A 23,332-nucleotide genomic window follows, 5' to 3' on the forward strand; every position below is an offset into this window, starting at 1 on the left:
GGTTACATGACCAACAGTGACCAAATGCGACTACAGCATTATCATCGTTTTCGGATATTAGCGTGCTGTGAAATCTCAGTTGTCAAAGATGATGGAACAAATGGCATGTTTTTCTCACTTTACACACAGTTTTTACTGTTTACTACTAATATTACACACTGTCACAGATATCGGAATAGTAACGGGTATCTAATCAGCAAACATATGAACTGTACAATTAAAGAACGTAAATCAGATTTGTTTTATCGCAAAACCTCTCATATTTATGTTTACTCAAGAGAAGATTGTTAAAGCATAGGAAGAGGGTGTTTTTTCAAAAGAGAACATTTATTGCAATGCTAGTATTTATGCGTGTTAACAAGTCATGTATACAATTCTTTTTCAACAGGATTTGGATTTTCTTTTACCTTTGTATCTTGTGGGACATCTGTTGGTGAATACTTCGACGGAAAAGCAAAGCTTGTAGCAATATCAATAATCGGTACCGGAGCTGGATGTGGTGGAATGGTAATCCCGTTTCTGTTGGACTATTTGATCGAGATGTATGGATTGAGAGGATGTGTGTTAATTGTGGGGGGACTCGTGGGGAATATGATTTGTTTCTTTGCTGTTTGTAAACCTAAATCTGTCGGTTTACACAAAACTAAACTCGACTGTTCTGGAAATGCTGACCGAAAACAATCAGCAATTCATCAACCGCTGGACGAAGACAGAGTCACCATCGATAATGCAATCCTTAACAACAAAAATATACCTGGGAAACAAAATACTTGTACTGAAAAGTTGAATTCGCTCCGAAAAAACTATATTTTTATCATTTTCATATTTGGGATTTCGTTAACATTTTCCGCATTTGGCGCGGCATTGATTTATATGTTGGAATTCTTTAAGAAGAAGGGATTTGCTGAAGACAAAGCGATGTTGTTTTACTTTTATATGAATATATCAGCCACTTTAGGTAGGTTGATACCCGGACTGTGTATACTCTTACCGCATATAGATGGTCTTGTCATATCTGCGATCTGTACCATTGTGAGCTGTTTAAGTAGCTTAGGTCTACTTGGAGCAACAACATATTACCAACATGTGATTCTGATGTGCGTCTTTGGGATGACACTTGGCTGTGCTAACACAGTCCTATCAATGACTACGATGGAACTTGTGGGTCTAGACAATTACGCTATCGGAATGGGAATCCTTTTGCTGGTAATTGGACCAAGCAGCATCTGTGCTGGTGCCGTTTCAGGTATCTAATTTAGTATTATTATAACACGTGCTTACTGTTTTTTAAAATTAATCGAACAGAAGTTAACTATCTGGGCATGAACACGGCTGCAAAAATCCATGACACTTGAAAAACAGTGGTACTGACTTAGAAAATGTGAATCGGAAACTGTCTTAGCATTTCGACTATCGTTATTTTAATTTGACGTCACGTCATTACTGGTCCCTGTTTACACTATAGTATGATAGAAACTCATGCATTTCTGAGTTATCTGATTATAATATAACATAGAAAATATTTTCAAAAAATAATAATAACTTGTCAAAACCCACGTTCCAACATCAAAACCTGCCAATATATGAAGAAATAATGATTTTTCATCCAAACCTTGACCACCGTAATATATGTTTCTTTTCTTTTTTAAACTTGCGTTTTCAAACGGCACCTTCCGCAATCTAATGTGCTATTGGCAGACCTCTTCTTTCTGTGAATGTAGCTTTTGACACACAAATTCGAGAAAAGACGAAATTGCTAACCCTAGCCTAGCTGGATACCTATTTGAAAAAAAAAGAATGTGAAGCACCAAGAATAAACTTTATCATAAATTTTCCACTTTTCGTGCATGCACTTTTGCAAAAAAGTTTGCTTCATGTCTTCTCAATCGAAAAAACCCTATAAAACTGCAATTCTACAATGCAGTATATTGCTACCTCTTCGTTGGTGTCGCTGTGTACATATTTGTAATATGTCTATGTGATTGTATAGTAACTTACTCACCATTATTATTACAGGTTGGTTAGTCGACTTGACTGGATCCTATCATGCGTCATATTATAGTGTTGCTGTTGCTCATGGCGTGGCTTGTTGTTTGTTTGTCCTGGCAGCGACATTGCAGAAGTTCAACCGAAGTCAGGCCTACTGCAAATGTATAAATAATTAAAAATGATACTTGATACACGTCATGATCTAGTTTACATATTGATGTCCACTGGTAGGAGGATACACATGTCAACCAGTAAGTTATATAGTGTGACAAAGCATTGCTCGAGTCGTAAATTTGTAATAACTAGCCTTCCAAGGTTCGATATAGGGTCATTAGCCTATTATATAACAACTTTACTGTATCTTAGATAATTTTGCCCTAAATAAAAATAATTACAGCTGTCAAGTAGATCTAATGATGGATAATTCCTTGAAACTTGAATCATGTTTTTTTCTTTCTTCTTTCTTTTCAACAATCTTTAAAACATCTGCAGCTGAAAGTACTAATAGTTAAAGCACTAAAATGAGACCGAATGTCTATTTTTTCAACTGGTGAAATGAATGCACAGGCGCTATGTATAACTCATCCAATACTACTAATGCAAATGAGACGCAATATTCAATTTGTTTTTCTTGATTCCATGATACATGTAATTGCTTAAAAACTTGTCCCTGATGCTCTTCTGCTCTTTACTTTAAACTTTAAACTGATATCTTTTACTGATAGTAGTCCTTAAAATACCTCAGTAAAGTGAATCCCAGTTCGAGGTGTATAAATGTTTGTACATGTTATAGAGTACCGTAATCTAACTAAAGAATTCCATGTTACCTTACTCACGTCACAAGGGATATATCGCATTTAATTTTGACCTCAACTGAATATTTATTTCATTCAAAGGAATACTCTTATACCCTTAAAAGCATTCCCCACATTTTGATTGTTGTCATCAAGGATAGAATGCGATATTACAACATCTATTTTCTGTGTGATATGTAACTATAAAATATAATATTAATATTTTATATTACATATTATCATTTCCAAAGGTCTGTACTACGAAATGACCACTAAATACCGCGTCTAGCTATAAACGATATTAGTATTATGCAGAGAAGAAGCTACCTTCCCATGGGTGATCTGCAATGTATTAGTGATGGTTTAATGCTTGCATTGATATCATCATCATATGGCGTTAAAAGGTCGGAAATTCGAGTTAATATGTCAGAATTGGAGTTATTATATTAAAACAAGTGATCCTTATTTTCCTCCGTACACTTATAAATATGAGCGTTTATTTTACAGCAGGCTTTTATTGTCAAAATAGAAGTATAGGTTACAGACAACAAAGAGCAGATTGCAAAATAGCATCGTCATCATATTCACATACATTACATTACCACAACAATCATGTCAGGGAGCCCTCATATATGTGCGCTTTGCTTTGTCTTTTTAACTTCAGAAGCGACAATTTTGTCTTGAATAACTTGTTTTCTTATTTAGTCACTATATGTTCTGTTTAAATAACAAAGTATAAACTATGACACGAAGCAAAATTTGAGGGCTAATTAGCATTTAACTTTAAATGCTGAACTGTTCATTTGAACAATGTTATGTATGGTGCTTGACATCATAAATTGCTCTAATGTAGGTCAAGGTCAAGGTCAAGGATATTTTTTCTTTTTACTACTAATGAGTTACATTTTAGAAAATGTTCAGTGAACAAAGCTTTGCTTTTGTTCTTTTGAGATTTGACGAAGCGAATCATTTGTACAATATCAAATTGTTTTGATAAGCTTCTTTGTACAATCCAGTACTTCACTTATTGTACGTTTGCAAGCATCAAGAGGCGAATGGGGTAATTATTAGAACACATGTGACTAGTAACTGAAGACAGATCTGATTTCTTTAAACAGCCGCCATGAAGGCCAAAGTACAGCAAAAGATATGGTTTAAACAAGCGTTTAATTGGTAATTACGTTGAAACATATGCATTGTCCCGTCTTTCAATGACATGAGATATTGCGAGACAATAAACAGTAAAAACCTGTACCACATGTACAGCGTTTAGCCTTACACTGCATGCCGTATACACTTCACGTAGGTAATTTACATTAGTCATTGTATACATGGCGTCGTGTAGGAAAGTTTTAACGAGAAAGTATCTTGTAATGATAGTAAGTTTTCTTAATATGTTTTTATGCGCCGGTTTTTCCTCCAACATGTCAGTGTTAAACGTGGAGTTTCTTCGTGTTTTTGGGGAAAGTAAAGCACAGACAGCGCTTGTCCAAGCTGTTACTATTGGGATAATGGATATTGCAGGTAAGTCGACCGCCATCAAACACTATCAGGGATGAAATGTTTTAAAACACACTCTATTCATGGAATTTTTAATTATCATTTTAATCACTTCCGGTAATTATAGGAATTATATGAAGTTCTAAATTAATGTTGTACTCAAACTTATTTATTCTGCCAGTCCCGACATATTTATGTGCCTATTGATTGATTAGGGGCCGCGGCTGCCGCTTGGTTAAGGCGTCCGACATTCAGCTTCCACTAGCCCTTCACCACTTGGTCTCGGGGCCGAGGCCTACGTGGGGCAGTCGCCAGGTACTTTCCGCAAGTCGTTGTTTGTCTCCGGGAACTCCGTATTTCCTCCACCACATAAACTTGACACGTAAATGCCCATAGCTGTTAATTGGACGTAAATCACAAACAAACAATCATTATTTTTTTCAATCGTAAATGTATTAAATTACTTACGTGTTAACAAAACCATGATTCGAGCTCAAAACGATAAAACTATTGGAAAATAGGAACAGAAGAGAGATTTACTTGGAGACCCTTGAAAAACGTACAAGGGGAATGAGATCAGATGTTCCGGAGGGGTAAGCCTGCTTTATTGACGACACCTGTCGTGTAGATCTGGTCAAATCCAAGTAAAGTCACTTCCTCACATCGAGAACTCGGGTAGTGACAACAAAACCACAAGAAATTTAATGAGCATAATCAAAAGCATCGACCTTCATATCGCATTATCTTACGTAATAGTATATTTCCCTGCAAGATCATGATTACCATAAAACTTGTCGATAATCCTTGTCAACCGGCATCTTTGGAATTGTGATTTGTAAGTTTGTCTGTCATCAGTCGACATCTATCACGGGGGTCATGATATTCGGAACAAGCTCTTGAATACCGAAATACCGAAAACTGTGACATATTAAGACGCAAGTATGGAAGCAGGGGTGTTACTGTCAAGAAAATAAAAGTCAAAATCGTTCTGCATATCGTACAGCTTAATTGTAAGCCGTCTGATGGTTCTGTTGTAAGTTTAGACGGAGGAAAGTGGCTTAAGTAGAAGAGTATGTTGTTTCCTTGATTTCAAGCTATGGGAGATGTAATTGATCGATGTGGACAATAAATGCCTTATGATTAAAAGACAGCAGAGCATCGATATATCTGACTGTGAAATTGAAGGACTTGGCTAGACTTTGTTACCAGTCTGATAAGCTATCAAATCGACCAGAATATAGGCATAGTTTGTTCCAATTGCCGCGTAGACTCTCGAGTGAATATACATTCTTTTATTTTATTTTATTAACTATTGTACACAATTCATTGTTTATTTACGTTTTCATGATACCGTAATTATCTTCCATGTTAAATATATAGTTTACCATTTTTACAGACTCTGGTATGTCTCGGCCAGGGGAAAGAACCCAAAGCCTTCCTCACAGGGGCGAACGCTCAACTGAAGGCCAAAAGTGAGGCATTGTCAGGGGAGACTTTAGGAAGAAGAAATTTGTTTAGAAAGAAGAGAAAAGATAAAATCCCAAGTTTAGTCGCCTCTTACGATCATGCATGTGGGCAGCAGGTACAATTCTTACGCCCTACCCGCAGGGACGCCTTTTCTCTAGGCACCATAGAATAAGCTGTTTGGCTACGTGTACGTCCGTCTGCTAAAAACTAAACGAGACTAGTAAAGCATATTCTTTTTTTCGGATATTTTCGTTCTGCTAAAAGTTGATTTTTTTTAAAGTTTAACAAAAAAAGCAGAGAAAATAGCACATATGTGCAAACTTGTTCTTTCAGCTTACACGTAGTTAATACTATTAACTGTCATAATTTGAAATTTTATACTTACATTACAACAGATATTGGAATAAAACCAAAGAAGATATTAACACAATTTTGATATGTAAACTACAATGTACCATACTTGGGGTTGATTGTGAAAGCGGTAATTATTATTTACGATCGGACATTATGCTCGTGTGTAAAATGAACACATCGTAATCCACAGTTATCGACCAGTTACATCAGTCACTCAACACAGAAAACAAAAACAACAGTTATCTTTAAAAATAGATCATTAATTGTGATGGTCATTTGATTGTAAATAATTTTTGTATATTTTGTAAACAGGATTCGGATTTTCATTTGTCTTTGTATCTTGCGTGCCATCTGTTGGTGAATACTTCGACGGAAAAGCAAAGCTGGTTGTAATATCAATTATTGGTACCGGAGCCGGGTGTGGTGGAATGGTATTCCCTTTCCTCATGGACTATCTGATGGAGAGCTATGGATTGCGTGGATGTGTTCTTATCATAGGAGGACTCATGGGGAACATGATTTGTTCCTTAGTTGTTTGTAAACCTTAATCTGCCGCCTAAAATCTTGGGTTCGCAAGATGAGCACAGACAACGAACATCCTCGATTCATCAGCTCACACATGACGACAGGGTCACTAATGTACCAGAGCATAGTAATATCGACAGGGACCAATATTCATGCACCGAAAAGTTGAATTCACTGAGAAAAAACTGTAATTTTATCATACTTTACACTTGGAATTTCTCTGACACTTTCCTCTTTTGGTGCGTCAATGATTTACATGTTGGAAATTCTTCAGATTAAAGGATTTGATGAACATGTAGCGATACTATTCTATTTTTATATACATTTTTCAGCCACTTTAGGTAGGCTGATACCCGGAGTGTGTATAATCCTACCACACATGAATGGGCTGGTCGTATCCGCGATCTCTACAATTCTGAGTTGTTTAACAAGCGTCGGTCTTCTTGGAGCAACAACATACTACCAACATATGATTCTGATGTGCGTCTTTGGGATGACCTTTGGTTGTGCTAACACAGGGCTAACAATGACTACAGTGGAACGTATTGGATTCGACAATTACGCTATCAGAATTGGAATCATTTTGCCGGTCATTTGCCTAAGCAGCATCTGTGCTGGTGCTGTTTCAAGTATACTATTATTTATGTTCACACTGTGTGGTTGAAATTAGTCAAATCAATATTAAGTTGAATTTTATTTATAAGTAGTCGTTGTTTATATCTAATTCTTTTTCAATATCATTTTGCTAAAGGGCAAATGGTCAAAATTATCAGGCCAATCTTCTTATTTGTTCACTTCTTCATTGATATGAAAACTTTTTGATTTTAAGATGCGTTTTTGTTGGCATTAACACGTTGATACTTATTATTCAATGGTACGGATTTTGCTTTTGAGTTCCAAATGACGCAAATTCTTCTATATGTTGATATATTTTCCGGGAGCAATGTTGTTTCATGTGGTTACTATTTTCCGGGAGCAGTATTGTTTCATGTGGTAACTATATTCCGGGAGCAGCGTTGTTTCATGTGGTAACTATATTCCGGGAGCAGTATTGTTTCATGTGGTAACTATATTCCGGGAGCAGTGTTGTTTCATGTGGTAACTATTTTCCGGAAACATAATTGGTTCATGTGGAATCTACTTTCCGGGAGCACTGTTGTTTCATGTGGTAACTATATTCCGGGAGCAGCGTTGTTTCATATGGTAACTATATTCCGGGAGCAGTATTGTTTCATGTGGTAACTATATTCCGGGAGCAGCGTTGTTTCCTGTGGTAACTATTTTCCGGGAGCAGTATTGTTTCATGTGGTAACAATTTTTCAGGAGCAGTATTGTTTCATGTGGTAACTATTTTTCGGGAGCAGTGTTGATTCATGTGGTAGTTATCTTCCGGGAGCAGGATTGTTTCACGTGGTTTCATGTGGTAACTATTTTCCTGGAGCAGTATTGTTTCATGTGGTGACTATTTTCCGGGAGCAGGATTGTTTCATGTGGTAACTATTTTCCGGTAGTGATGTTGTGTCATGTGGTAACTATTTTCCGGTAGTGATGTTGTGTCATGTGGTTACTATTTTCCGGGAGCAGTGTTGTTTCATGTGGTAACTATTTTCCGGGGGCAGCATTGTTTCATGCGGTAACTATTTTCCGGGAGCAGTATTATTCTATGTGGTTTCATGTGGTAACTATTTTCCAGGAGCAATGTGGTTTCATGTGGTTTCATGTGGTAGCTATTTTACGGGAGCAGTATTGTTTCATGTGGTAGTTATTTTACGGGAGCAGGATTGTTTCATGCGGTAACTAATTTCCGGGAGCAGGACTGTTTCATGCGGTAACTAATTTCCGGGAGCAGTATTGTTTCATGCGGTGACTAATTTCCGGGAGCAGTATCGTTCATGCGGTAACTAATTTCCGGGAGCAGTATTGTTTCATGTGGTAACTATTTTCCAGGAGCACTGTTGTTTCATATGGTTACTTTTCTCCGGGAAAATAATTGTTTCATGTGATTGCTATTTTCTTGGAGCAGTGTTGTTTTATGTGCAATGTTGTACCATATGGTAACTATTTTTCCGGGAGCAGTATTGTTTCATGTGGTAACAAATTACCGGGAGCACTGTTGTTTCATGCAGTAACTAATTTCCAGGAGCAGTATTGTTTCATGTGGTAACTTTTTTCCGAGAGCAGGATTGTTTCATGTGGTTAATATTTTCCGGAAGTGATGTTGTGTCATGTGGTTACTATTTTCCGGGAGCAGTGTTGTTTCATACGGTAACTATTTTCCGGGAGCAGTATTATTCTATGTGGTTTCATGTGGTAACTATTTTCCAGGAGCAGTATTGTTTCATGTGGTAACTTTTTTCCGAGAGCAGGATTGTTCCATGTGGTTAATATTTTCCGGAAGTGATGTTGTGTCATGTGGTTACTATTTTCCGGGAGCAGTGTTGTTTCATACGGTAACTATTTTCCGGGAGCAGTATTATTCTATGTGGTTTCATGTGGTAACTATTTTCCAGGAGCAGTATTGTTTCATGTGGTAACTATTTTCCGAGAGCAGGATTGTTGCATGTGGTTAATATTTTCCGGAAGTGATGTTGTGTCATGTGGTTACTATTTTCCGGGAGCAGTGTTGTTTCATACGGTAACTATTTTCCGGGAGCAGTATTATTCTATGTGGTTTCATGTGGTAACTATCTTCCAGGAGCAATGTGGTTTCATGTGGTTTCATGTGGTAGCTATTTTACGGGAGCAGTATTGTTTCATGTGGTAGTTATTTTCCGGGAGCAGGATTGTTTCATGCGGTAACTAATTTCCGGGAGCAGGATTGTTTCATGTGGTAACTATTTTCCAGGAGCACTGTTGTTTCATATGGTTACTTTTTTCCGGGAAAAAATTGTTTCATGTGATTGCTATTTTCTTGGAGCAGTGTTGTTTCATGTGCAATGTTGTACCATGTGGTAACTATTTTTCCGGGAGCAGTATTGTTTCATGTGGTAACAAATTACCGGGAGCACTGTTGTTTTCATGCGGTAACTAATTTCCAGGAGCAGTATTGTTTCATGTGGTAACTATTTTCCGAGAGCAGGATTGTTTCATGTGGTTAATATTTTACGGAAGTAATGTTGTGTCATGTGGTTACTATTTTCCGGGAGCAGTGTTGTTTCATGCGGTAACTATTTTCCGGGAGCAGTATTATTCTATGTGGTTTCATGTGGTAACTATTTTCCAGGAGCAGTATTGTTTCATGTGGTAACTATTTTCCGGGAGCAATGTTGTACCATGTGGTAGTTATTTTCCGGGAGCAATGTTGTATCATGTGGTAGGTTTTTTCCGGGAGCAGGATTGTTTCATGCGGTAACTAATTATCGGGAGCAGGATTGTTCCATCCGGTAACTAATTTCCGGGAGCAGTATTGTTTCATGCGGTAACTAATTTCCGGGAGCAGGATTGTTTCATGCGGTGACTTATTTCCGGGAGCAGTATTGTTTCATGCGGTAGCTAATTTCCGGGAGCAGGATTGTTTCATGTGGTAACTATTTTCCAGGAGCACTGTTGTTTCATATGGTTACTTTTCTCCGGGAAAATAATTGTTTCATGTGGTTAATATTTTCCGGTAGTGATGTTGTTTCATGTGCAATGTTGTACCATGCGGTAACTATTTTTCCGGGAGCAGTATTGTTTTATGTGGTAACAAATTACCGGGAGCAGTGTTGTTTTCATGCGGTAACTAATTTCCGGGAGCAGTATTGTTCCATGTGGTTTCATGTGGTAACTATTTTCCGGGACAGTATTGTTTTATGTGGTAACTTTTTTCCGGGAGCAGTGTTGTTTCATGTGGTAACTGTTTTCCGGGGGCAGCGTTGTTTCATGTGGTAACTATTTTCCAGGAGCAGTATTGTTTCATGTAGTACCTTTTTTTCGGGAGCAATGTTGTACTATGTGGTTGGTATTTTCCGGGAGCAATGTTGTTTCATGTGGTAGTTATTTTCCGGGAGCAGGATTGTTTCATGCGGTAACTTAATTCCGGGACCAGGATTGTTTCATGCGGTAACTAATTTCCGGGAGCAGTATTGTTTCATGCGGTAACTATTTTCCGGGAGCAGTATTGTTTCATGTGGTAACTATTTTCCGGGAAAATAAATGTTTCATGTGGTTAATATTTTCCGGTGGTGATGTTGTGTCATATGATTACTGTTTTACGGGAGCAATGTTGTTTCATGTGGTAACTATTTTCCGGGAGCAGTATTGTTTCAAGTGGTAGCTATTTTTCGGGAGCAATGTTGTTTCATGTGGTAAATATTTTCCGGGAGCAGTATTGTTTCATGTTTTAACTAATTTCCAGGAGCAAGATTGTTTTATGTTGAAACTTTTCGCCGGGAGCAATGCTGTTTCATATGGTTATCATTTTCGTCAGGAGACAGACGTCAATCGGAATTTATAAAGGAATTATCATCATTATTTGAATTTGACATCCGCCATGATGTTTCCCTGGTTACCATATAGTTTGATTTTTAATTGATATGAAAAGGATTTTTCAAGATTACTGAATAACAAAAACCATTTCTTCCACCACACCATAAAAAAATGACAAATGAAAAAGAACCTTAGAAGTATCATCAACAGATTTATCACGTGTACTGGAGGCAGAAGCGTACTTTCTATACATTTAGCTTTTGTTTTGTAGACAGAGTTTCGGAAACAGACAATTCACACTTTGTCAAGAAGAATAAGGAGCTCCAAGGATTTACTGAATCATAAAAGTGCCAAGTTTCATGTATGTATTTGTGAAAATTTCCTCCATGCCTACTCCGTTGGATAAAATTGTTTAACACGACAAAATACTACGTTACAGTACACTGCTACCTCTCTGTAGTGGTTGTTTATCTATTCGATCTGTAATATGCCTTTACTGAGATCTATTTACTTACTTACCATTATCATTACATGTTGGTTAGTCGACGTGACCGGTTTATACCATGCGTCATTTTATACAGTTGCTGCTGCTCATGGTGTGTCTTTTTGTCTGTTTGTCCTGGCGGCGACAATCGGAAGTCTTACCGAATTCAGACCTACCGTATGTATATCCATGATTGAGGATACGAGGGGTGATAACCACATGAGTTGAACTTTACCTCCTAGTCACCGTGAACTTCTGAAACCTTTGTTATATGATATTTAGGATTTGTAGAATATGTTTCCAAGTTTCCTTTTACGAACTTTGACCAACCGACAACGAAAGTTATTCATATATTGACACCCACTAGAAAAAAGATATACATGTCGAAATAGAGACACGAGATGTTATACATGTATATAAAGTGTGAGAAAGCATCACTCAAGCCTTGTATACGTAATGCAATGTATCTCACCCTATAAGGTTTGATAGATGGTCATTAGCCGGTTATATAACGACTTTTTGTATCTCTTTGTCCTAAATACAAATACAGCTGTTAAGTATACCTACTGACACACGCGTTGACTATATAGAAATATGTTTAGTTCCTCGAAATGAGCATCATATTTTTCTGTCTTTCCTTATCAAATAATCTTTGACATCACTCCTGCGATTTTTTATATCGCTGACTGATTATGTCGCAAGTGCCACCTTTGTCGTCTGCCAAAACTGCTTCATATTTGTCGATAATATCTCAATTTAAAATAAACAACTAGTTAAAGCAGTGACTAAAATGAGACCAATTGCTTATCTTTTGTTTTCAAATACGTAGGGGATGTATTTGTATGACCTTAATATACCTAAAAAGCGCTAGATAAAATCAATCCAACAATCCCAATGCAAATGAGACGCAGAATATTAAGTATATTCCTCGACACCATGATACATATAATTGCTTCAAAATACTTGATCGTGATGCTCTTCTGTTCTTAACTTTAAACTTGGCAGCTATGGCTGAAATTACTTAATACGATTAAGATTATGATAAAATTCAATCCCTATGCTAGTATCGTATAAAGCTAGCAGTCTTTAACATATCTCAGTCAATTGAATCCCAGTTTGAGGTATTCTCTCTTATACATTTAAAAACAGGTCCCCACTTTTTAATTGTTGTAATTTTGCAAACATCGAGATTTGAATGCGATTAGTTTGCTTATTGAATTGTATAACTAATGCAATAGTGACTTAAGTTTGACTAGATAATATAACATCTGTTTTATTTATGAAATGTAAAAAATATAATATAATATAATGCATTGAATATATATATATATTTATAACCCAAATGTCTATTCGACGAGATGGCCATTAAACACTGCGTCTAGCTTTAAACGATATAAGTATACATCTCAAACAAACGAATGTCGCTTAAAATATGGCATCGCATTGGAAGATTTTAGCGAGGAAATAAGCTTTGTTGATAGACGTCTGGAGCACGACAAAGGTGCACTAAACGCTTTCCAGTATTCATAATTATGTTTGTACAAAGATGCAACGATAAGTCGGGAAACTGAGTTGAAATGGCAAGAAGATGAAAAGGTTAAACACGTTTGATCTGTTCGATTGATACAAATGGTATTTGCGATATCTGAAAGAAATTGACCTTGTGCTAAATGTTAAGCCATCCAAAAAGTGTGATTCATGTGTAAAATTACAATCCTTCATTATTAAGGTCTTCCAACGTACAGTAGTTTGACCTTTGTCCTTTTCATATAAACTATGTTACATCCAGACATAAGAGAAGTCCGTAATGCAAGCAAAACTGGCGTTCAAACACAAAACAATCACATTAGGACAAGACATGAACAGAGCCAAGAAGGCTTGGAGACTCTTGAAAACGTACATGGCGTGAAGGCCATGTGTTTTGATATGGTCAGAGTCATCCAACATGTAACCCGACGTTCAATTCAATTCAAGTCACGTCCTCAAAATAAGAACTGGGTAAATAACAACAAAACTCAAGGCCAAGGAGGGAACCTTATCAAACTCATCGTGTCTTGTTTAAGAGAATATGAATTCAGCATTGACATTCTTGAGTAACAGTTATGGCGTTTTTAAGTCCTTCTTATTGCAAACCATATTCGAGACGATATTGCCTCTGTGCATAGAGCACGTATAGTCAATATGAATAAACACGACATCGATATTTGGATATGGTATATTACAGCTAGCAAGATTTCATGATTTCATTTTTATTGATTCAAGTTTAAAGTATAGCCTAAGAGACATGTCGCCGAATGCAGACCCATTGCAGACAAGCTGTTTCAGGCTTTTGCACCATATGTCTGAATTTCTTTCAGAGTATATATATTGATTCTAATGAATCCATCTGGACAATTCACTCAAAAATAGATGATAACCCCTACAATACATGTATATGCGGTACCCGTTCATATAGACTATTCAAACTTAGCTATGCTTTTGCTATCGAATAAAACATACATATATGTAAAAAAAGTCTTGTAAGTAATAATACCAATGTTCCCCGTTATAGCCACTGAACCAGAGCTAGCGCATGTTTGCTGGATGGGTATTACTCAAATCAATATTAAAACCTTATAATCAGTACATGTAAAAAAAAGCAGCGACACTAAAAATGTTAAGTATTCGATGCAATCCATTAAGTTGTCAGCATAATATAGTTACGTAAAACATCAGCCAAAGAAAAGATACTGACTAAGACAATATATCACTATCGTTTATTGCCTGATCGTAAGAAGCGACTTAATTTGAAACCCCTTGCAGAATTTGGAATTTGCTTTCATGACATTTAATTAAGGACACAAAGGGACCAAAATATATCTGCTGATCCCATTTCATTATTTGGGATATTTATATTTCTTCCTACTTCTAATTACCATTCGATTCCTTACTTGGCAACATCTCACTTTTGGCTTTAGTGTGGAATGTTAGCCCTGGCCGGGACTTTCCCGATCTTGTATTTAACGTCCTATTAACAGGTCGTTTAAGGACAAACCGCCCCAGTGTGTTATTCATGCATGCATGTGTACAGGCCTATGTGTACTGGCGGTAGGTTATGTTTGCGCAATTGGCTCCTTGTAATAGCGCGGATCTGATGCCGACATTTTAGTGCCATCTCAGTTAAATACCTTCCCAAAGGCGCACATAATTCGGCCTTGTCACATCATACTGACAACGAGTGCTCCAGTTCTTGTCATTACCTTAAATGCTGAACTTTAAGCAGTGAATAACCACTACCATTATGAAGATATGTTCCGGCCTTGGGACAGAACCCATTGCCTGGACGATCGCTCAATATTAAAGCCACAAGTGAAGTATTACCATCCAAGGTATTATAGAGGTAGTTAGAAGTAGAGAGAAATATAAAGATCCAATATATTGGGTGTATTTGCCTCCTTGTGATAGCGCGGGTATAATGTCGACTTCGTAGTTTGGTCTGAAATATTGCAATGGGTGCAGCTTGTGTCCTCATCCTTATCTTTATCAATGCTTAACGATAACATCAACACAGGATAAAAACACAAAATGCTAAATAGAAACATCCAACCAAACTGAAAGGTAAAAGAATATGAAAAGTGGCTACGGTGGCTCAAATTTTATTAAAAAGACAAACAGCTTTCAGATAGCCTAAGATTAAAGAGACAGTTATGTTTTCGAAAAGATTTTAAGACATGAAATTGTTATTTTAGAAATTTTCCCGAGTTGACTGAAGTCGACAAGAACATGGCACAAAAGCAAATCCCCAATTCTACAGGTGGTTCCCACATTGATAGCCTTTCTTATACATTCATTCGGCAATAGCAGGCGTATTTTTTCTCGATCCGCGACCTGCAGCCTTGTCATAAGTATGGAACATGGATATCTTACATGTTCAATTTAATGTAATTTCTGATATACAGTGAAAAAAATGTAACTATCGAAATTCACGATGGCCGCATTTTGGCCAAACAGTCTTATCATTTGATGGTATGCCATTTTCAAGTGAAATATCAACACTGATAAGATTAACTAACTTGCTACGATTATTAATGAGTATTACCCCTCTCATATTTCATAAAGATTTTAAACAAATATTGAACACCTATCATTTTGTAATAATATTCATTGTATATACCTGAAACGACTCCAGCAATGATGCTACTCACACCAAGCACCGGCATAATAATTCCTATTCCAATGGCGTAGCTGTCTAGTACCACAAGCATTTCTTAAAAGACTTTAAAGCCACCATTTTTGTTTGCAAGAAGTAATGCTTTAAAACACAATTACTCTTAGAATTCCCCACTCTTCTGTAATATCCCCACCGCTAGCTGTAGAGCAGCAGCTGGAATGGTTTATGGCTGTCCATAAAAAATCTGTACAGATCCAGTTTAATACTATCCTATTGTCGTGGTTGTCAGTGCAACTTTACACAGACAAATAACTGTTTGTTCTATTCATCTTCCTCCAAGCTATGTCTTGACTGTTATCAACTGTTTACCGTAAACAACTTCTGCTGAATAACCAAAAGGCCTTGGATAATGATATTTGGCCAGGAGCATGCTTCGATGAAGGAAGGACTGATTGAACGTCTGTTCAAATAAATGATCTTACCATATTTTCAAGGTCGAAGGAGTCAAATATGTTTAAATCTTTCAAAAACTTCTCATGAGTAACAGGAAGGTCAAAAATGATAAAATGTGGCTAATTAATACTGGGATGAAGGGCTACAAAGTTTGTTCAAATCAATAGTTTTGATGTATATTTAGTGTCACAGGGGTCAAATATCATTAAACGACATCTTCTGAATAAGCAAGAAGCCCAGGATGATAAAATTTGGCCAATGACATACTGGCATAAAGGAAAGTTTGTTTAAATACATTACCTCAACCCAATATTCAAGGACACATTAGTCAAATATGTTTTCAATCTTTAAACAACTTGTTCTGAATAACTGGAAGCCAATGGTAATGATATTTAGCCAGTGACATGCTGGCATGAAAGACTACCAACTCAACTTTGTTCAAATGAATGACCTTGCACGATATTCATAGGGGTAAAAAATGTTCAAAATCTTAAAACGACATTTTCTTAATAACCAAAGGGTCAAGTATGTTGATGTTTTGCCAGTTATTGGCTTGAATGAGGTGCTACCAAATTTGTTGAAATGAATGACCTTGACAAATGTTCAAGGTCACAGAGGTTACATACAGTTGTGAGATCGCACAACGTAACACGATGTGCGGTGTGCGCACGATGTGTGCACAGTGTGGAACGATGTGTGTACGAAGTGCGAACGATAACAATCGTGGTTGGTGTAAATTGATACGGTTTCGTTTTTAAACATATAAACTTGATATTTTAGTAAGTTTCTTTATTCTAGCTACATCAATTAGCTTATCTTTCTGTCTATACTTTCTTAAATAAATAAATGGTATTTTCGGTGTTTCTTAAACGGCTTTAATCGACACATGTAAAATTATAACACAGTCTCGGCAACACAGGTAAACATAGCCACTTTGTACCTGGACCGTAGTTTCCCCCCGCCCGGGGCATTTACGTAACTCGCCAAGGTGTGAAAACCAAGTGAAGGGGAGCTACCAAAACGAATGCAAATAACCAATACTAAACGTCCAGTTGTGTTTTCATAACGGTCATACCGCATCACATAGCAGCTCTATTTGTCAGGCACAGGCCAGGTAAAACTCCGGTCACTCAGTAAACTGTTATTTACCTGTTCTGTTACCTAGCTAGGAGCCATATCCATTCTTGACTGTCTAACGGTCACTGTATACTGTGTTACAAGCATTGTAAAACCATACATAATCTTAATTATTTTGATGAGAATTTACAAATATATATACAATGTACATTATCGATACGAGCCTTCCGTATTTTTTACATTCCGTTATATTGATCAACAAATTGTACCACATCACACAGTTGTGCGGAGAGAAGCGCACAACGGGGCGAACTATTGTTAAATCGCCCAGCTGTGCGCACCATGTGTGGACGATGTGCGGACGGTGTGTGCACAATGTATGCACGGTATGCGCACGGTATTGTTGGTGCGTTGTGCGGTCACACAACTGTATGCAATTTTCACTTTTAACAACTACTTTTGAATAACCAAAATACCAGGATAAGATGCTTGGCCAATAGCATGCAGGGGCACTAAGTTTGTTAGAGCCAATGACCTTCACCCATATATGCAAGGGTCTAGGGGTCAAACATGTTTAAACCCTTTAAACAACTTCTTTAGAATCAACAATTGGACAAGGATGATGTTGTTTGGAAAGTAGCATGCAAGGATGAAAGGGTACTAAGTTTGTTCAAATGAATGACTTTGACTTATATTCAAGGTCACAGCAGGGGTCAAATATCTTAAAAGCTTTCAACAACTTCTTCTGAATAATCAAAAGGCATGTGGTTATGATATTTGGACAGTAGTGTCTTTGTTCGACTTTCAAAGTCACAAGGATCCAATATTTTTTTAGCAGGATCTTTAGATCGGTTTTTAGTCATTAATACTGATATTTTACCTGTATCTTTATTGTAGTCCACAGGTTACAAATGCGAGATTAATACCATGTGAGCGATGTAGGCCCTTTGAGCTTTGTTCCTAAAAGATAACGGAGCCCATATTTAAGAACCTCAACACACGTGTATCGAGGATATAACCGATTTAAGGAACATCGACGACTAAATAAAAACCTTTATTGAACCACTGATTTTGACTTCCATTGACCAAAACCAATACAAAATGCCACTCGAACACCTACAAATGTACAACATTTCTTTTATCTGAAGAACATTTATGGAGAGTTCTTCAGGGCTAAATCGAATAAGTAATACGTTTAGACCGGAAAACCAGTGAACCAAGTGTTGTTGGTCGCGTTGATGTTTTTTTTTCTCTCTGTAACTTGAGATGCTTTTGTCTGTCAGTGTAGTACGTTCTCTGGTGTTCTGTCTCCTTCCCCGTCTCGTTCTGTTTATGGAGCCGTACCGAGTTGTACTTGTACCCAGTATTCGCGTAACTCCGTACTGATGAGATATATGAAGCCTGTAATCTATACATTCTTGTTGGTCCATTGTCCGTCAGTTTATTACTTGTTTACCCCATGCCGCTATCATTTGATTGTCCCAATACAATAACAATGCCCTAACTACAAGTACATGTTTGTACCATTTTACACTTAGTTGTTAGGATAATTAACGTCGCTTCTGACATATATTCCCGTACGTATGGGACAATTAATTTCATCATGGCAACTCCCTACGCCCCGACTAATTAACCCAGATAATAAAACGGTAACAAACATTGAACTTTATTCTGTCACCTTCCCTTTTAGTAAGATGTGTTGTATTCGTCCCTATTATCAGAATGTCCATATCATTTTCGATAAGATTTCATTAAATGTTATTAAATTATCATATCCACACGTTTTTTTAGTCCGGTACAACCCACTTTACGTTGCAGCTAATGAACCTTCTCTTTATGACCGAATATCAAATATTGCGTAACAGTTTGCTGCCAAACTCAAATCATATATGTGCAACGCTATGAATTCGGTTGTTGGATAACGCACTCGCCTTTCACCATGGTGGCCGGGGTTCAATTTCTCGATCGAATGTTAAAAAGTACCGAGTCACGTGCCCGACCACCTGGATAACCTCCGGGTACTCCTTCATTCAAAACCGGCTCGGTAACATCAACACCCACAAGAGTGACTAATATACGTTGATATCACTTTATGTATTTCTATCAGAACACCCCCTAATACAATTTCATATTTCTGACTACACATCTGGGATTGTCGCATTTTTTGCAGTTGTTTTGCTGGCGAGACCATATCAAAATACTTGTACGTGGAAGGGGATCAACGCATGTGAAAGGACGAATTATCAATTGGATCAATTGGAATGTTTTCAGTGTTATATTCCGTCTTTGCGTATTGCAGAGTTATCTTCTCTTGGGAGCAGGTATTGATTGTTACGTCACTTGTTTATGAGAGTAACGTCATCAATTTTTGAGAAAACGACGTAATTTTCTCACATAAACCAATGCCGTAACAATCAACACCTGCTCCCAAGAGAAGATAACTCTGCAATACGCAAAGACGGAATATTCTATTTTAGATACTCTTTTAATATATCTCGGTTGAAGCTATTTATCTTTCACTTTCAACAGTTCGTGTTTTTGTTTAATTTCGGTTAACGTCCTATTAACAACCAAGGTCGTTCCTTCATGTATTAATAGAGCAAGATGACACTGTGTTACTTAAGAGGGCGATATTGATATGTGTGAATCAACCAAGCTACATGTATCTGTCGAGAATGTTGGAGATTTTTTTTTACATTCTGGAGGAAACATTATCCACATTATCTTTAAAATAGAGAGAAAAAAGGACTCATTTTACATCATGAATGCAAACGTGAGGGCGTACGACACGCTTCGACAACACTAGCTTTTTAACAACCCTGTAATAAACCACATTGCGGATTATGTCTACGCAGTCAAAACTGCAATCAAAACTACAACTTGATATTTTATTTAGAATTATTTTGTTTGATGTATTCACTGACTTAAAGAGTTTTCGTTATAATCCTACAATTTTTAAATACAGTGGTTATATTTTTTCCTTATTTCTCGTATGACAGACCTGTTATGCTACAGACTGTTCAGACAAATATACGATATATATATCCTTCATTAAGCCCATCCTCTTGGATATTTCTTCTACTACTGATCTGAGACCTGCAAACATCACGGCAGTGTTTTGAGACAATATGAACAAAAGTTGAGAGTGAAACAATGTTTGTTCAACAGATTAAGTTCAAACTTCATATCAAGGTTCATTAACATGAAAGCCCGGACAAGTACGATCACCGCCAATATCCGACGGTAAGGAACGGAGTTGGGGCCCCTTTATCAACTTTCCAAAATGGTGTCCGCTCGATATATCTAGTCCAAGTTTTCAATGGATTCATTTCAAACTTCATAGGAAGGTTTTCGCCATGATAGCTCGGACAAGTTAGATAACCACCATTTTCGAACCGTCATTTATGGAGTCATAGACCTTTACGTACAACCAAACAGACAACTGCTCATTCAATGTATGACGGGCATATAATGTTCAGCTTGAGCGGTACCCTTGTTTAATATTTAGTACAACATAGGCCATATCCAAAAAACCGACCTATATACACCAGTGAAAAGCCTATAGGTGGAAGCGAATGAATCATCTCTTTATAACATAAGACAACAATTGGCGTGACAGCTTGATGCCAAACTATAATCAAATAAAAAAACAATTATATAAATTGGGTGGTCGAGTAGGTGCAGTGGATAACGCAGTGGTTTTTCACCAAGGTTCAGTTTTGATTTGGTTTTATTTTGTTTCACGTCCTATTCACTTCTAAGGTCATTTAAGTACGTGCCTCCATGTGTTTTGTGTAAGCGTGCAAGTGTGTATGTATGCTGGTGTTTTTGCCGCCTTGAAATAGCACGGATCAGAACCCGAAGGTTATCAGTACAGCAACCAAAGGACACCGTTAACACATTATTCGCCACTTAATTACGATGCATGCAGTTGGTAACAGCAGGTGTTTCTTTCCCCGATCCCCCACCTGCAGGGGGTGCACCAAGACGGTCGGGCTTTGATTGACGAGTCGCCTGCCCGCCCACGTAGGTTTTTGTCGGGTACTCTTGTCTGCTTTTCCCGACTCCGATGTCCAAACGACACTCAACGATCAACATGACAGGTACGTTGTTGTGTCTGCAGACATAGCATCTAATAACTATGATATTTGTTTGAAAACACTATTACATTACCGGCTTGCAGAAAAAAAGATGCTTGCTAGATAACAAAGAAACTCTACATACATATTTTCATTTTTTTCTGATAGATGAAATACTAGCAAACCACACTTCTCTATATAACAAACTTTCCGAATACCCACTCATGATAATTATACGGACCTGCCGTGTTTGTATTTGATTCTAAAACTTTGCGAGTATCCTTATACACAACGTTTCTAGTTGCTCAACCAAGCTATTATCTAAACTTCACACTACCATTCACAGTACCAGTTAATCAGGGTTGCAGTCGTATTGGGATACTCTAGAACTGGAATAAAAGATATGAGGATTTTAAAGAATTAAAACGATCTTTTTATCAATCTTGAATATCCTTTTCTCAAAAATATTTCCTCTATCAAAACATTCGACTCCGACACTTTACACTACCTTTCCTCATACCAAACTGAAGGAACGCAGTAAAACAAAAAGAAAACACCCTCTAAAGAAATGATGTTTTTTTCCAAAGATTCAATATTATATGAAATGCTATCAGATGTACACACAACAGAAAATTAATGTAGAATTTATTTTTTGTATTGTTACAGGGGTGTCAGCGAATCCGTTTTAAAAAATTCAATTCGTTCCGTTTCCATTGCAGACTGTTTTTTTCGTTTAGTTAAAGTTATAGTTGTTCCCCTACACCGGACTCTATTGTCCATACTAAAGTTTTGTAGTTCTGATAGTTAAATTGTTGCTCCTCAGGGATGTCCGAGATTGTTGTAGGAATATAATTTTGGAGTTTCCTTGGTTGCTGTGCCTAGGTGCCACATCTCTCCATAATTTTACGAAACTGCTCGATTCTTTATCGTATTCTTCATTTATTATTTTATAAAGTTCAATCATTATAATTCCAGATATTTCAACATGGACAATACGAGTGTTTGAAGTAAATTTAGAACTACACAATAATACAAAATCTCGCGCTCTCCCGGTTCAATACAAGAGCGCTTTTTCCGAGTTCATATTGGGATTTCCTTCACATAAACTTTTAAAAAAGGACGGCTCGAAAATCGAAGAAAAAGTTAAAGCAGCATACCTACATCACACATGGCTACATTTTAAACAAATCAAACAGAGAATCGTCATAGGAGAATTGTTTTTCTTTCCAAAGATCTTTTAAAACCTCTCTCGATCAGCTTCTCATTATCGCAATGGTGTACCTTGCAATATCTACACAGAAACAACTTAAAAGTCGCGGAAGGTCTGCTCCTATGTCCTTAAAATGTTCTTAATATGGTACGAGGTTATTCAAAAATAAATCTGCATAAACTCTACGGTATCATCATTTGTAAGTATACGCAATCTTTCGACCACCTTTTATGCTTGATTTCTACACAATCGTAGGCTGTTCATGAGCTTAAATGTACTCCGCATATGAAAAAGGTGACTTTATCGCTGTGTCCTGAATAGAAAAACCCGTTAATAGCAAACTGGTTTGGAGTCTGATGCACTTGTTGTGGCCAGTCCTTAAAGGTTTTTATACGGTCCTCACATTTAATCATTGACCAATACTCTTCTGGAATTTGATATGAAGTATGGCGGATACAATCTGCTGTAATATCTGACATGTCAATGTATAAAATCGCATATACACTGTAAGCTTTCCGATAGAAACAGTTTTGTTTTTAAATCTCCTGTTATTTTTATACTCTTGCCATCTGCTTTTAGAGTGTGGAACGAATTGAGATTTTAGGAATTTAATTATGCTTACAATGTACTGAAAGAAGGAAACTTGTATATTCATGATTTCTTTTTTCTTTAGATCAAATTGATGCTTTATTTGAATAGGTGTAGTATGAGGTTCCATTTTCCTCATACATTTCCATATACATATCATCAGAATTGGAATAAAACAGAGCAGCTTCAGATATCATGATTCCTGTTTAGTGTTTAGTGAATGATTCCCCTTCAGTGTTTAATGAATTGAGTGTT

At 37.0% G+C, this 23,332-nt stretch overlaps 1 protein-coding gene across 2 annotated transcripts in view; it reads left to right on the forward strand.

Moving 5' to 3' along the window:
- The first annotated feature begins 391 nt into the window (after window positions 1-391).
- LOC110459050 (sodium- and chloride-dependent creatine transporter 1-like) overlaps window positions 392-23,332 on the forward strand; it is an 80,412-nt gene continuing 57,471 nt past the window's right edge. For both annotated transcript variants that reach the window (XR_002463852.1, XM_021511089.1), the window contains exons 1-2: window positions 392-1,246; window positions 2,017-2,240. Coding sequence is in view for 1 of the 2 variants with exons in the window: in XM_021511089.1 (XP_021366764.1) it covers window positions 2,168-2,240 (73 nt within the window). In the remaining variant the exon portion in view is untranslated. The remainder of the gene's footprint in view (window positions 1,247-2,016; window positions 2,241-23,332) is intronic.

This window comes from Mizuhopecten yessoensis, unplaced genomic scaffold (genome assembly GCF_002113885.1).
Source record: "Mizuhopecten yessoensis strain PY_sf001 unplaced genomic scaffold, ASM211388v2 scaffold9963, whole genome shotgun sequence".
Classification (NCBI taxonomy): domain Eukaryota; kingdom Metazoa; phylum Mollusca; class Bivalvia; order Pectinida; family Pectinidae; genus Mizuhopecten; species Mizuhopecten yessoensis.